Genomic DNA, 13,455 nt, shown 5'->3' with positions numbered 1-13,455 from the left:
TGTTTATGCATAAATAACACAGGCTTCTATCACTATCACATTCAGGTAGCATCCCATACACAGGCTTAATCCTCTAAATGTTAAAATACTGGGGATGTTATTTTCATAAACAGATTAGATAAACTGACGATACTTGCTTTAATTGCGGCACTAACTGACAGACTGATTTACATTTAGCTCTGATATAAAATATTTAATCAGCACTTAATCTGTGCCTGTGTCGTTAATTTAATACCCTAAATTTAAATCATTTAGTATGAAATTCTAACCTCTGCTTGGCAGGAGATTCACTTTAATTATATAGAGAGATCCTCGCCTCTCATCTTCTTAAGGAAACCCTTCATAATATTCAGGCTAGTAAATCCTTCTTTGTCATCGGGTTGTGTATCACCTGCTTTCATATGCGCTGTTGTGCAGCTTTTTTTTCAAAAAGAAAACTTCTTAAAATCGACTTTAATCATCAGACCTTTTTAGACACTTGTGGTATTTGTATTTTAATGGTCTTTTCTTAACTGCTGACTCGGGTTTTTCTGCTCTTTTAGTTATTTTAGATTTGTTGTGGCGTACCTCAGGGGTCCATGTTGGGTCCTACTCAGTTTTCATTATATATGCTGCCTTTGGGATCGATCTTCAGGAAGTACAAAATTCACTTCCATTGTTACGCTGACACCATCCAGATTTATTTTCCTGTCTACGAGATGTTAGAGACGGGTTAACACAGCTTTTATCACCTGCGTCAGATTCCCAAAGCAAAATCCCATCTTCCTCCAAAAGGCCTTAAAAATCCATATTTATGCTTTCATCAGCTCTAGATTGGACTACTGCAATAGCTTGTATCTGTTTGTTGCTCGCAGGCAGTCAAAATGCTGCTCGTTTAACAGATTTTGCATCACTCCAGTTTCATCAGGTCTATAAAGGCTCCCTGTCCATTTTTTATATTAGAAAATGTGAGATCCTTTTACTTACTTTTTATTTTTAAATGGCAACCAACTATTTAACCAGGCAGTGCAACTTAAACAACTCCAAATTCTCATAGTACAGCCATGGTTCCCATTAAAGCAGTTTAGTCTATTTTATTGTATTTTTGGTTTTTATGTTTTATTTCACTGTATCGTTTTTAATTTATTGATCAGTTGTTTCATCTTGTTTTCTTTAACTAACTTGTAAAGTACTTCAGTCAACCTTTTTGCTTTCAAATCTATAAGAGAAATAAATATGTATTGTATTTTTGAGCTTATCAATAGGACTATTGACCTTTGACTTTCAGCATGCTTAACTTCTTTTTTAGCATCTATTAAATCGCTGCAAGTCACAGTCTCTGGAGGCTAATAAGAGAAGTTCTTCCAGCCTAAGTACGTGTGTGTGATGGAGCATTTGAAAGTTTGCAAGCAGCAGGTAAGAGGAGTGAATCCCAACGTACGTGTTTTGTTCTTCCAGTTCGTCCTTCCTGTTCATCATGGCTACAATGGCCTGACGCAGCTCCACTGCAGAAGAGACACTGCGGTGAGATTTCTGCATAGAAACTGCTTCCAATGCATCACAGACACACAAAGACTACACACAGTAATATGCATAAACTCATATCATACAGCTTTCAAATGTAGAAATAACAGCATCCCACACGCCGCACTTGCTGTATTAATGTGAGATTTTTGTTCTGTCACAAAGATGAACTGCTTTGATAAAATCAGGTTTAACTTTTTTTTTTTTTTATTCAGCTGACAGGAGTTATACAGAATGAGATCCATCGGACTCACAGAGAGCAGCACTTTTATTGCCACAATAAAACATACTTTTGTGGTAGCTACTAAAAACTTTGACGAAAGAAACAAAGCCAAGAAAATCTAAGAGTGAATCCAGGTTTAGATTTGGGTTCATGTAAACTCTGCTCTGCCGTGCTAGTAAACAAAAACACAATTACCTCACAAATATCTAATAATTACAATCATCTGAACATAATTTGCTTTTATTTTACTGAGCAGGCATTCCCTCTTTTGTACTCGATTCTCACAAGGGAATAAGGGATTACAGTACCAAGGTTATACTAGGTTTTCTACCTTCTGAACTTCTCTCCGACTGTGTTGATCAGTAATACAGACCTTTATTAGCCAACAGTAGCCTGACTGCTGTTACCGAGAAATCCTCAGACCTGAAAATGCAGCAGGCCTCGGGTTCCCTGGTGTAGGAAAGTGCTCGGCCATCGATGCCACTGACTGGACCTAACATACCCCACAATGCATCCAACTAGGAACCTCTGGGATATTATGTGTCATGCATCCAAAGCCACAACATAGCACCACAGTCTGTCCAAGAGCTCACTGATGCTCGGATCCATGTCTGGGAGGGGATCCCCCGGGACAACATCCACAGGAGTGTGCCCAGATGTTATGATGAGTGCGTACAGGCATACGGTCTACTTAGCCACAGGATCACCTGATGACTTCATCCAGCCCTCACACTGTTGGTGGTTTCGCTTTGACTGACTGTTAAAATCAGTAAAGATTTTAAGCTTCAATATTTAGTTCATCAAGATGTGTGATTTAAGTGTTCCATTATTTATGTATTTGTTTTCGAGCAGTGTATTAACACAAATCCATGGGATCAAATTTAGATTGTTTATATCTTCATAGTGGCAGGAAGGCAATAATAACAGAATGGTGGCTGTCAAGTGCCAGGAGCAAAACTGTGCGACTAAAACTCGGGAACAACTCAAGAAAAGATTGAAACGAATCACTGAAAATCAGAGTTTGAGTGCACAGCAAAATATCTGAAACTGGGCAGGACCACTCGAAATTTTGGATACTGTCGCTCTAAAGTTTGGCTAAAACAAAAAAAGAGAGCAAGCTGAAGCAGTAAAAAATTCTTGACCTTATGAATTATATATGTCTATGGAGTTACATCAAAAAAGACAAATCAAATAGCTCTGAGGAAAACAGTTTTTTTTCTTCCAATTTCTGACATTTCATAGACCGGAAAATCAATTCACAGAAAAAATAACCGACAGATTAATCCCTAATAAATATAACGGTGACATTTGTGTCATATGTGTGGCAGCAACTTCAGTTTAAAGGTCTCCGGGTCTTTTTCTTCCAGCTTAAAGCGTCAGTCAGTGGAACTGTATCAGTCGCAGCCAAAGTCTGCCAGCAGTCTGCTGCCGGGTGATGTTAATCTCCATCCTGATGTTGAGGACAGATTTGGGCCAAGCTGCGCAGTTGCACGGTGACTCATCTCCATAGTTACGCTCGGAGGTGAGCGTTGAGGTTTCAAAGTGCCTAACTAGGCTGTTACCAGGACTTCCATAAATATTAACCGTGAGACACAGAGCTAATCCATCCTGCATTTTGCATGTCCTGAATTACACACATGCAAAGACCTTAGCTTTGTTTTCATGGCTAATGTAGGGTGTCGATATAGCCACAGACATGAGCAGGTCTCTCATCTAACCCCGGGATAAGTGCCTGTTTGGAGGAGGACGAGGAAAAAGGAAAGGCGAAGAAGAAAAGCGATGACAAGCACAACAGTGAGGAGAAAGGGGAAAAAACTCTATTATCTCCACAGCTCCATTCTCCACATCAGCAGGCCAGAAATAAACGTGACCTTTAGTCCAACCACGCGTTCACAGCGGCTGCCACGGACGAGCCATTAGGGACTTCAGTAGAGCCAGACGCCCCTCTGTCCGCACAAGAGGACGTGAACAAATTACAGCACAAGTCTGTGTGCAGCAAGACAGACGCACGCACCTCTGTGCTCAGGCTCTGCGTGGAAGAGCCATCTTTCCAGGAAAACAAGACGGCGTGCACTTCCGCCAGCACGTGCACGCCCCGGCTCAATCGTTCCAATAACAGATGCATTAGGCGAGAGCTACGCCTTGTAATAAGGGAGTCTTGTGAATTACAAACTCCATACTCTCCAATCAGTGGACCGCTTGGCCTCATGAGCTGTCAGACCCAGAAGGAAATCACTGAGGCCGAGCTCACACTGCACCCCTCATCCTTCTTTTTTCTCCTAACACAGTTTTTCCTTCAGGTTCTCCAGCACGCCTTTAAATAAATCCAGCACCTTCTGAATTTATCAAAAATGTACTCACTAAACAGGCAAACAACATCATGGGCTGTTTTTACTGCCCTTCAGTGTGCTCTAATAACATAGTACAAATGTATAACACAATCTAAACCTAATCAGTTCGAGTAATTTAGTATTTTGCATGCATCACTCTGGTGTTTTCACAGGCTCACCGTTACTCTTGTTGACAAGTCCACTCAATTCCACGTATGAAATGGTGGCACGTCTCTATGGAAAGTTTAACCTGCAGTTTAGATCAATACAAAGTGGATTTTACCTAAAGGCAAAACCCAGAGTGAAACGCTATAAAATCAAGGTTTAATCAGACATGTTCTGTGTATTTTTCCTTCTCCTTTCAGACGATTCTGCACAAATCTCAGAGGGAACTGTTGTTTTGGCGGCTTAGGTGCAAAAGCAACAGAGCCAGGGAGAGCAAAGTGAATAGGAGTTTTTCAGCTGAGAAGAAGCTCTGATCTTTTACTGAAAATATAAAAACTGAATCAAGTCAAAAACGGTATCTCTGCCTCTGTCCACTGGTTTCCTCCTTGTGTGATGTGACTCAGTCTGGAGAGAAGCTCTTTTGCTCTTTAAGGTCTGATACCTAAATGTGACGTTAGAGTTTCAGGCAGGATTTGTCTTTGAAGGAAGAAGAAGCTATTGAAATCTGCTATTCTACATCTTTTAAAGGCCTTGTGTAACCATGAAAACCATCCTCTCTGCTCTTTGCCTCTATGAGAGAAATTTCAGATCACCAGCTCTCTCTCCTTCTCTCTCTTTGACCCTCTGGCCTCCTCTTACTGAGGACTAATAGACTAGACGACCACTCAGTCCCGGTGCTTAAGAGCAGTTCCCCCTCACCTTCCCTCCTCTGGCTTTCTCCGTCTTTCTCTCTCTCTCACACACACACACTAAATCCCAAAATCTCAAACAGCATCCATCTGGGCGTCTAAGGGTCTAAGCTCTGATTAGCTCCGGGGCACTGAGCAGAACACCAAGCAGACTCCAGGCAAGAGGAAAAAAAGTCTGTGTGTTCAGTGAGCTGGTCGCACACACCAAAATGTCCATCATGTGATTTCATTTTAGTTTTCTGTGTTTTTGTTTTTTGTTTTCTTACAGATCAGAAATTTGATGTGAACTACAGGCATTCTCACAATCTGATTTTTGCCATGCTCCCAAGCAAACAGCGAGTCCATAGAGTACACACAGTAACATGTCAAAACACTGGAACAACAGCGCCACCTGGTGGATGATTTGACATTATCAAAACACAATGAACAGTCTCTGGACGAAGGGCTTAACTCACTGCAATTAGATCAGTTTATCCGCCAAGAAAAATGACAACAAGGTTTGAAAACACTAATCAGGAAGTTCAATTTCATTTGCTCCGGGTTCCACAGCTGTGGAGAAATTTCCCAAGAAAGACATGTCAGGACTTTCAAAGGATTCATTACGGTCACAAACTTCTGGGCCTACAGCTTGAAATCTGATCATCTTCTGGGTAAAGCCTCTTGAGGAACAGATAATTTGACAAGTGAGTTTCCTGCAGTCAAATCTAATGTAAGGCGTTTGTATGTTTCATTCAATTTAGGAGAGGTTTGTGGCGTTTTGGGCCACTCGTTATTCAGCTGCGCAAACTCAAATTTCTCACACACACATTTTGCTGATAAAAGCAAGTTTAAATGTATGTTTTGAGGTTAGACAAAGTGTGTGTGTGTGTGTGTAATGCACATATCACCTTTTGGGCTGAAGAGAGTCTCATGCATGTTGTTTTTCTTGCATGCATCAGTGCACAATTTTACAAATTCTACAATCATGCATGCAAGAAAATAAAAATATTAATTGAAAACATTTTTCTTTATCTGAAGTTTTGCTAGCTAAATGAGTATTTTGTTGTGTATCCAGCAGGTGCTTCTTAGCAATTTGTAATTAACTCTTCTGTTCCTCTTAAGGCGTTTTTTACTCGTACTCCCAAGAAACTAATTGAGGGTCACGAATAAATGCGCGAGTAACAACATGTTTTTGTTTGGCAACCAACCCACAGCTCCGCACCAAAAGAGATCAAATCCATCTTGTTCGTGGGCATGTTTGAACCTTTCTTGTCAGAGTGACTGAATAAAATATGCTGCTCAGCTGTCGTGAATACCATGCGTCAAACGCCGCAATGATTCATATCACTGAACAGTTTTGGGAACATTAAGAAGAGAGAGGAGGCGAGAAATAGTAAGAGACAGACATACGGATAAAGAAAGCACACTCACCCACTGTCATGGACTCGGGCAAAGCAGATGTTGACAGCGCGCTGGAGAGCGGAGCAGGCTGCGTTGTTGGACTGGACTCCATACTGAAAGAATTCGAAAGAGGAATCACATCTTGGAATTGCTTCTTATTTTATTTTGCACATTAAGCTGCAGCACAACGTCACATTGAGGAGGCCTGGAAGTGAAGAATGTTTCACAGCACTTCTGCCTGAAACGACAGCTTACTTGAACGTGAGCTGAGATCTGCTGCTGCTCTCGCAGTTTCCCACTGATCCTGCCGACTCACACTGAACAGGAAATGCGGCCGTGTCTTCCACGGAGCTCACTGAAACAAAGTGAAAGTAAAGCTGGAAGCCAAAAGAGAAAGTCCCTGCGTTTCATTCGATGAAATAAATCCTTCACGGAAAGCCGCTCTGATCAGCAGTAAAAACACAGCATGCCTACTGCAAGAGAAATAAGGACCATTTCCCTTTATGGCCTTTCAGGTCCCCCATCAAAGACTGCCAGAGGCACTGATGTGTGAATGTTATGTTTGCCTAGATTGCATGAAATTGTGTACTCCTGATTGATCCTCGTGATATCATTTTGGGACAAGAAATTTCATGAGTTCCCACAGAACTACAATCAATCTTTGGCTATTTGTGTGAATTGTGCATTTCCACTGTGACGTGAGCCACTAACCGCTGCTGCAGTACCTGACTGAGGATCGGCAGGGTTCACAGGAATGAGGATGTCTGCGCTGCTGTGTCCAGCCATGACTTGTATAGGGCTCCACGTGGACACGCTGGACAGGCTGCCCACCACCACCCTAAAACAGCACAATTTCACTCTTGGTCAGTTTGCTGCTTGAGGAATCAGTGAATAAATTGACCTACAGGTCAGTTTATTGTGGTGTGTTCAAAGTCTGACACACCTGTAACAGACACACCTGTTAACACAGCATAATAATGATAATCAGCCAATCACACAGCATAAACCAAGTGCATGTAAGCATACAGACATGGCCAAAATGAGAGGTTGAAATTAAACCAAGCTTTTTCTGGGGCAGAAGATAATTTAAGTGACTTTGAATGTGGCAGGGTTGTTGGTGCCAAATGATGGTTTGACTAACTCAGAGACTGCTGATCTGCTGGGACTTTCCCACACAACCATCTCTAGAATCTAAAGAGAACGGTCCAAAAAAGAGGAAATAATCATCCAGTGGCATTTCTCTACAACAGTAACCACTCTGTCCAGCCTACAGATGGACTACAAAAGCAGCAATAACTGCACCAGCTGCCACTACTGTCAGTTAAAAACAGGAAACTGAGGCTACAATTAACACAGGCTTGCCAAAACTGGACAATATGAGACTGGAAAAGTTGCCTGGTCTGTTGAGTCTCGATTAACTGCTCAATGTTTGCATGTGCGAGTCAGAATTTGACATAAAACCATGGGGTATCAAGGGTTCAGAGTGATGATGGTGGTGGTATAATTTAATTTAATAACTCTCTACCCGAGTATTGTTTCTGACCATGTCCATCTCTGTTCGACCACAGTGCACCATCTTCTGATGCTCAACTCAAGCAGGATAACGCACCACCTCAAATCATCTCAAACCCATTAGCTGAACATGACAGTGAGCTCAGTGTACTCCACATGTGCAGCCGACAGTGTGATGTTGTCAAGTCAATATGGACCAAAATCTCTGAGGAATGTTTCCAGCACCTTGCTGAATCTCTGCCATGAAGATTGAAGACAGTTCAAGTTGAAAAAGGGATCCAGCTCAGGACCAGCAAGGTGTGCCTAATAAAGTGGCTGGGGAATGTGTATCTATTTGAAAACTACAAATTAGAACTTTCTGCTGTTCATGTACGTCTCCGCCACCCTGGGAAGGCGCGGCTCACAGTTTGAAAACCTTTGGTATAAATAAATTCTATATCTTTTTGTGGTATTATACATGCATACATTTTATACATACATTTAAAATTGAGTGCTAAAAGTATAAAAATGCAATCTAACTGAAGTAATTTTCTTCTGGTCTGTAGATGGCAAGTTTTGTAGAAAACAATTACAGAAAAAGGGCACCGATCTCTCTTTCCAGAAGTCATGATCATGACCCGAACTATTTTTATTTTCTACCAAAACTAAACAACCCGCAGCCGGATCACCGTGCAGGAGCAGCGATGCATCTAGCTGTGACGAAAGGCTTATGCTCATGACAGTGTGACAGTCAACAGTCCTTCAGCTCAAATGTAATGTTAGCGAGCTGCACGCAGAAAGAAGAAATCTCCTGCATTCAAACTGCTCACATGCTGCTTTTTGCTGAATTTCTCAAATATATTTTTTCTGCTGTGAGCACCAGAGTCTAAAGTACAACTACTACTAGTCTACTTCGGTTCTTTTCACTTACTGATCACTCGGTATCCTCTCTTCCTCTTGGGTTTGTGCTCTAGGCTTATATATCTCCTCCTCTTCCTCCTCGTTGTCTACACTCTTGGTGTCAGGCAGCGGAGGCGCCGTTATGGGAGGTGTGCGGCAGGGATGCGGGGACCCCACCCAGTTGACTATGCCCGGCTCAGACATGCCATTCTGGGCAAGCGACTCAGAGAAGACCGGCTCCAAAGGGTCAATCCCTTCCTCCACACTGCTCTGAGCAGGAGCGGTGTGACTTTTCCTCATCCCGCCAATCTTCTGGGAGTCGTCTTCCCCGTCCTCCTCATCCTCAGCTCCTCCATCCAGATCATCATCAAAGGAAATGATGTTGGTGATCTTCTTTTTCTTCCGCCGCTCCTTCCTCAGCCCTGAGTCTGGGTGGAAAAATATATTTCTTTTTACAAAGGAGTGAACAAAAACTTATATATTTTTAAGGTTTATACTTTCATCTTACAAACAGCTGTAATGCTTAAAAGATTAAAACGCTAACTTAGACTTAGATAACCTGCATACTGACATTTTTATCATGTGTAATAACTGAGACACAGGACACATAACAGTCATTTTATTCATCTTATATAGAGAAAGCAGTAAAAGCTAAAAAATCAGCACTAAAATATCTATGGATTACAAGCTGTAGCTACTGTGATGCCGCTCACTGATCAGTGAAGTCCCATTTGATGCCTCAAACTGAGTATTTTGGCCAGAGGTCGAAGACTGCATGAAAAATTTAAGGTCATCACCTATTCAATAATGGTTGAAACACTTGACCGAGACGAAAAATGTTTACCGATGTCATAGACTGAACGAGAAGTCGGCTTGTTTTCTCATAGACCTCTATATAATCTCTTTGCAACCAGAGCGCATCTATCTTTTATATACAGTCTATGTTATCAACGTAGCACACTGCGATTACCAGCTGCTTTTGCAGATTTTGCATTCATGATTTAAGTGTAAGGTGAAAGAACTGTTTACAGTTTAGTTTAAGTGCTTTTAACTGGTATTTGTGCAATGCAAAACTCAAAAATTGGACTGAGAGGAGAGAGGGAGAGGACTGGCAACAGAATTGGGAGCAGTCCTGTTTGCAAATTACAGAACATGTGCACTTCTATCCATCCTCAACTGTGCATAATGAGGAAAAAAAAAACAATTATGTGTATTATCTGCCGATTCTGCCTCTGCTGACAAAAGTGATGAATTTCCTGGCGCCGTGTCTTCATACTTGAGACCAACACTGGCTTTGGTTTTTCCTCCTCGTTTGGAAAGTAGCTGATATGCTAGACTCATGATGACTGTTAAGCAATTATCGTCATTTCGAAGGCTTTTGTGAGGAACAGATGAATGACGATAAAAGAAAGTCTGTCTCCTTCCTCTCAGAGCCAAAGAGGCTGGCTGTGCATTAGCAAGTCTTCTAGCGGTGAATAATCTGAATAGGCTTTCCCACTCAGAGGAGCCGGCGCAGCAGCTTAGAATTTCATTTACATTCATTTCAGCAGAAAGTTTCAGCAGCGCACAGTTAAAAGTCTAAAGGCGCTTTAGTCCCGTTGAGGAGAACATATGGAGAGAAAATGGTGTGAGTTTCCCCCCGACGGGACAGACTGGGGCAGACTTCTAAATGAGGTCAGACTTCACGGTGGGATTCTTCTCTGCTGCAGATGCCTCGAGCTGCATCCTTGTTTAAGCATCCATTATGGAAGCACAAACTGAGCCATATGTTGCTTTTTGCTGGTTTTGTGACACTTACAAAAACACATATACTGCAATACTAAAACAAAGCAAATAAACAGAAAGTGTTTGGATCAATCAAGTGCAAAACTAAAAAAAAAAATCACCAGTTTCTTGCATATAACAGCAAGTCAAACACTGCTGTTGCCCTACCAGCAGAGGTGCTGCGTGGCACCACAGGGAGTGGGTCGGAGGCCCCATCCACTTTAGGGGTGAAGCCAGGCACCACAGCTGTGGCTGTGCCGATCTCTCGCAGCAGGCTGCTAACCCCCTGAGTGGACTCTTTCCACAGGCTGCCGATGCCCTGCGTGGACTCCTTGAGGAGGTGCGACACTGAGGACCCTCCGCGTGTTACGGCGCCGTTCAGGTCGCTGTTGTCAATGTTGATGGCAAACAGAATGGAGTTCAAACCTGAGCACAGCAGATGGAGAGAGAAGGAAGTGAAATGTACTTTAGTTCCACTAGAACACATGAAGCTTTTGAACTTTCTTTGTGCTTGCTAAGTATTTCTGGGTGCACACACCAAATCTGCCCGAGATGTAAAAAAAAAAAAAAAAAAAAAGAAGAAGAAGAAGAAGAAAAAGAAATAATGCTCTGGCACAAGATCAGTGGTTTACATTCTAAATAATTTTATGGTTTGTTTTCATCCGAGTTGTGCTCATCAATAGTTCAACAGCACCAGTGCGCCCATTAACATAAATGGGGTCGGAGCTTAAACTGTCAGCAAAAACCCACTCATGCTTAACAAGTAAAGTGCAAAGTCAGTCAGTTTCCTGTGTTTTACAGCGGCTCCGTTTGTGTGAAGTCATTTCAGAGAGACTGAGTGTGGTTAGTAACACACGAGAACACAACATTTAAAGACTAAAAATGCAGCCATAAGTTGGCTGAATTTAAATCTTCCAGTGTGTAAATTCTAATAATGGGGCAACAAATATAGCCCAGCAAAAGGACCATATTTTAAAAGGGAATTTTAAACCTCGGGCTTAGTTGTATGAGAGGGGCCACAGAAGAAGCTGAAAAACGAAACCAGTGTGGAAATGCAGCAAACTGCACGTCCTAGAGTGGAGTTTTATTTTATGAGTCTCCAACAATCTGAATGCCGGATGGGAGCTGACATGGACATCCGTAGCTCCCTGGCTGCCTGTTAGGCATTATCTGAGTCGCTGAGCTGACCTTTTTAACCTTGTTTATCAGACATAATATGCCCTGCTGTGTGGCTAATTACACCAACAGGCCATCCAACAAGTTGGTGCTTTGTTTTAAGCTGTGGTGAAATGTATGCAGATGTGTTTGGGCTATGCAGGCATACAGTCTGTGGATGCATTCAAGCTACCTAGAGCCTTCTGTCTGCAACTAAATAGCTTTAGCCAAAATGCTAATATTCAGGTGGCAGTAAAGAGGCTACTGTCTGATGTCAGAGTGGCTACATCCAGCTTTAACAGTTTGAGTTGCTTCCACTTATGTTACTTAAGCTTAACTTATAACCAACTCATAAAGCACTGTGCAAAAGTCTTGCACCACTCCTCATTTCTTTATATTTTGCTTGAAAAAATAATTTTTACAATTATCATGAGCATGAAAATGAAAACTTGGTATGATCACCTTTATTGTTAAATGGAGCAAACTAATACTGAGCAGAACAGTACAGCTTATTGGTCTTCTGGAATAGTTCTCCAGGCTTCTTAAAGGACATTCAAAGCTCTTCTTTGGATGTTGGCTGCCTTTTGTTCTGTTCTCTGTCAAGAGATGTTTAGGCCCGGGCTCTGGGGAGGCCAATCCATGGCTGATAGTGTCCTGTTATGCGTTTTTCTATCCGGGTATGCTTTATATGTACTGGAGGTGTGTTTGAAATCATGTTCATGCTGAAAAATGAAGCTGTTACCAATCAGATGCTTGTGAAATGATGACGTATGGCTGATCAAAAATCCGATTACAAGAACTTCCTGGGTGACTCGAGACTTTTGCACAGTGCTGAAAGTCTGTATTAAAGTTTGAACCCTATACTCTCCTGCTGTGTCAGCAAGCTGTTTAGTGTGTTTACCACCAATAATTTAATGCCAAAACACAAGCTCACCTGCAGCCATGGTGGGAAGCATACTAGCTCTCTCTTCATCAAGCACAAAAGCCCAGTCTTCATAGTAAGATCTAGAAAACACAAAAGATCTATAAACAAGCGAAAAAGAAAGAAAAAATCCCACCTAGCTGAGAAAATGTGTGCGGAGCATAACTGACGAGGGGGCTTGTCACTAACCCGAGACGGAGGCGGTCAGCCAGCAACGTGTGCAGGTAGCGCTCCAGCGAGTGCTCATTGAGGGCGCAGCGCAGCCAGGCACGACCTCGGCCGAGCTCTGAGGAGATCTGGCGCAGGGAGTAAAACCGCTGGAGCTCGTGGCGGTTCAGGTGCTCCTTCACGTAGAACCAGAAAGTCAACTCTAGCGAGCGGGACAAAAGGAAAGAGGAAGAATAAGCTCCACCTCCATTGTGAAAAACAACTGCTCTGGAGTTAAGTAAGAGTTCAAAAGGGCAGAAAAGAAGCTGCAAAAGACTCTCTCAGCACATCCCCCCTCTCATTAACAGAAGAGGGGACCCTTCACGCACCACTCACACAGCTCCATCCCGACCGTCTCCATCCTTTGTTCTCTCCTCAGAACTCAAACTAGGTCTGTTTTAATGTTGTGTTTTCTGAGGTGTGGTAATTAATAGGGATGAGCGTTATGCTGCTGGTTTGCATACAATCACCATGTGACCTCAGAGAAAATTGAAACTCTGGCTATTATTGTATTTCTAGCATTGTCAGAGGCCCTAGCTTCATTAGTAAGCTCTAAATCCTCAGGTTCAGGCACAATCCTGTCTTCTAACTGCCTGTGAAATACAGAAAAGCATTGCATATGGTAATAGATATACATGACAGAAGTCACGCATTTGTCCTCAATAGCAACACTGTCTTAATATTCCACAGAATAAGCTGTGTGGTTGTAGTTTTTAAGGATACCTT

At 42.3% G+C, this 13,455-nt stretch overlaps 1 protein-coding gene across 1 annotated transcript in view; it reads right to left on the bottom strand.

Annotated features, from left to right (window-relative positions):
- Positions 1-13,455, bottom strand: part of snx29 (sorting nexin 29) — a 147,880-nt gene that overhangs the window by 128,486 nt on the left and 5,939 nt on the right. Inside the window, exons 5-12 of the mRNA XM_085415884.1 lie at positions 12,712-12,892; positions 12,535-12,605; positions 10,614-10,871; positions 8,713-9,109; positions 7,016-7,128; positions 6,546-6,645; positions 6,321-6,403; positions 1,421-1,484 (exon numbers count right to left, since the gene is read on the bottom strand). Of these exons, the coding sequence (XP_085272010.1) occupies positions 1,421-1,484; positions 6,321-6,403; positions 6,546-6,645; positions 7,016-7,128; positions 8,713-9,109; positions 10,614-10,871; positions 12,535-12,605; positions 12,712-12,892 (1,267 nt within the window). The remainder of the gene's footprint in view (positions 1-1,420; positions 1,485-6,320; positions 6,404-6,545; positions 6,646-7,015; positions 7,129-8,712; positions 9,110-10,613; positions 10,872-12,534; positions 12,606-12,711; positions 12,893-13,455) is intronic.

Source organism: Rhamphochromis longiceps, linkage group LG8 (assembly GCF_057381845.1).
Source record: "Rhamphochromis longiceps isolate RC_006_pf linkage group LG8, R_longiceps_female_GT1.1, whole genome shotgun sequence".
Classification (NCBI taxonomy): domain Eukaryota; kingdom Metazoa; phylum Chordata; class Actinopteri; order Cichliformes; family Cichlidae; genus Rhamphochromis; species Rhamphochromis longiceps.
The sequence above is the reverse complement of the archived record's forward strand: the minus strand, read 5'-3'. Positions and strand labels throughout refer to the sequence as shown.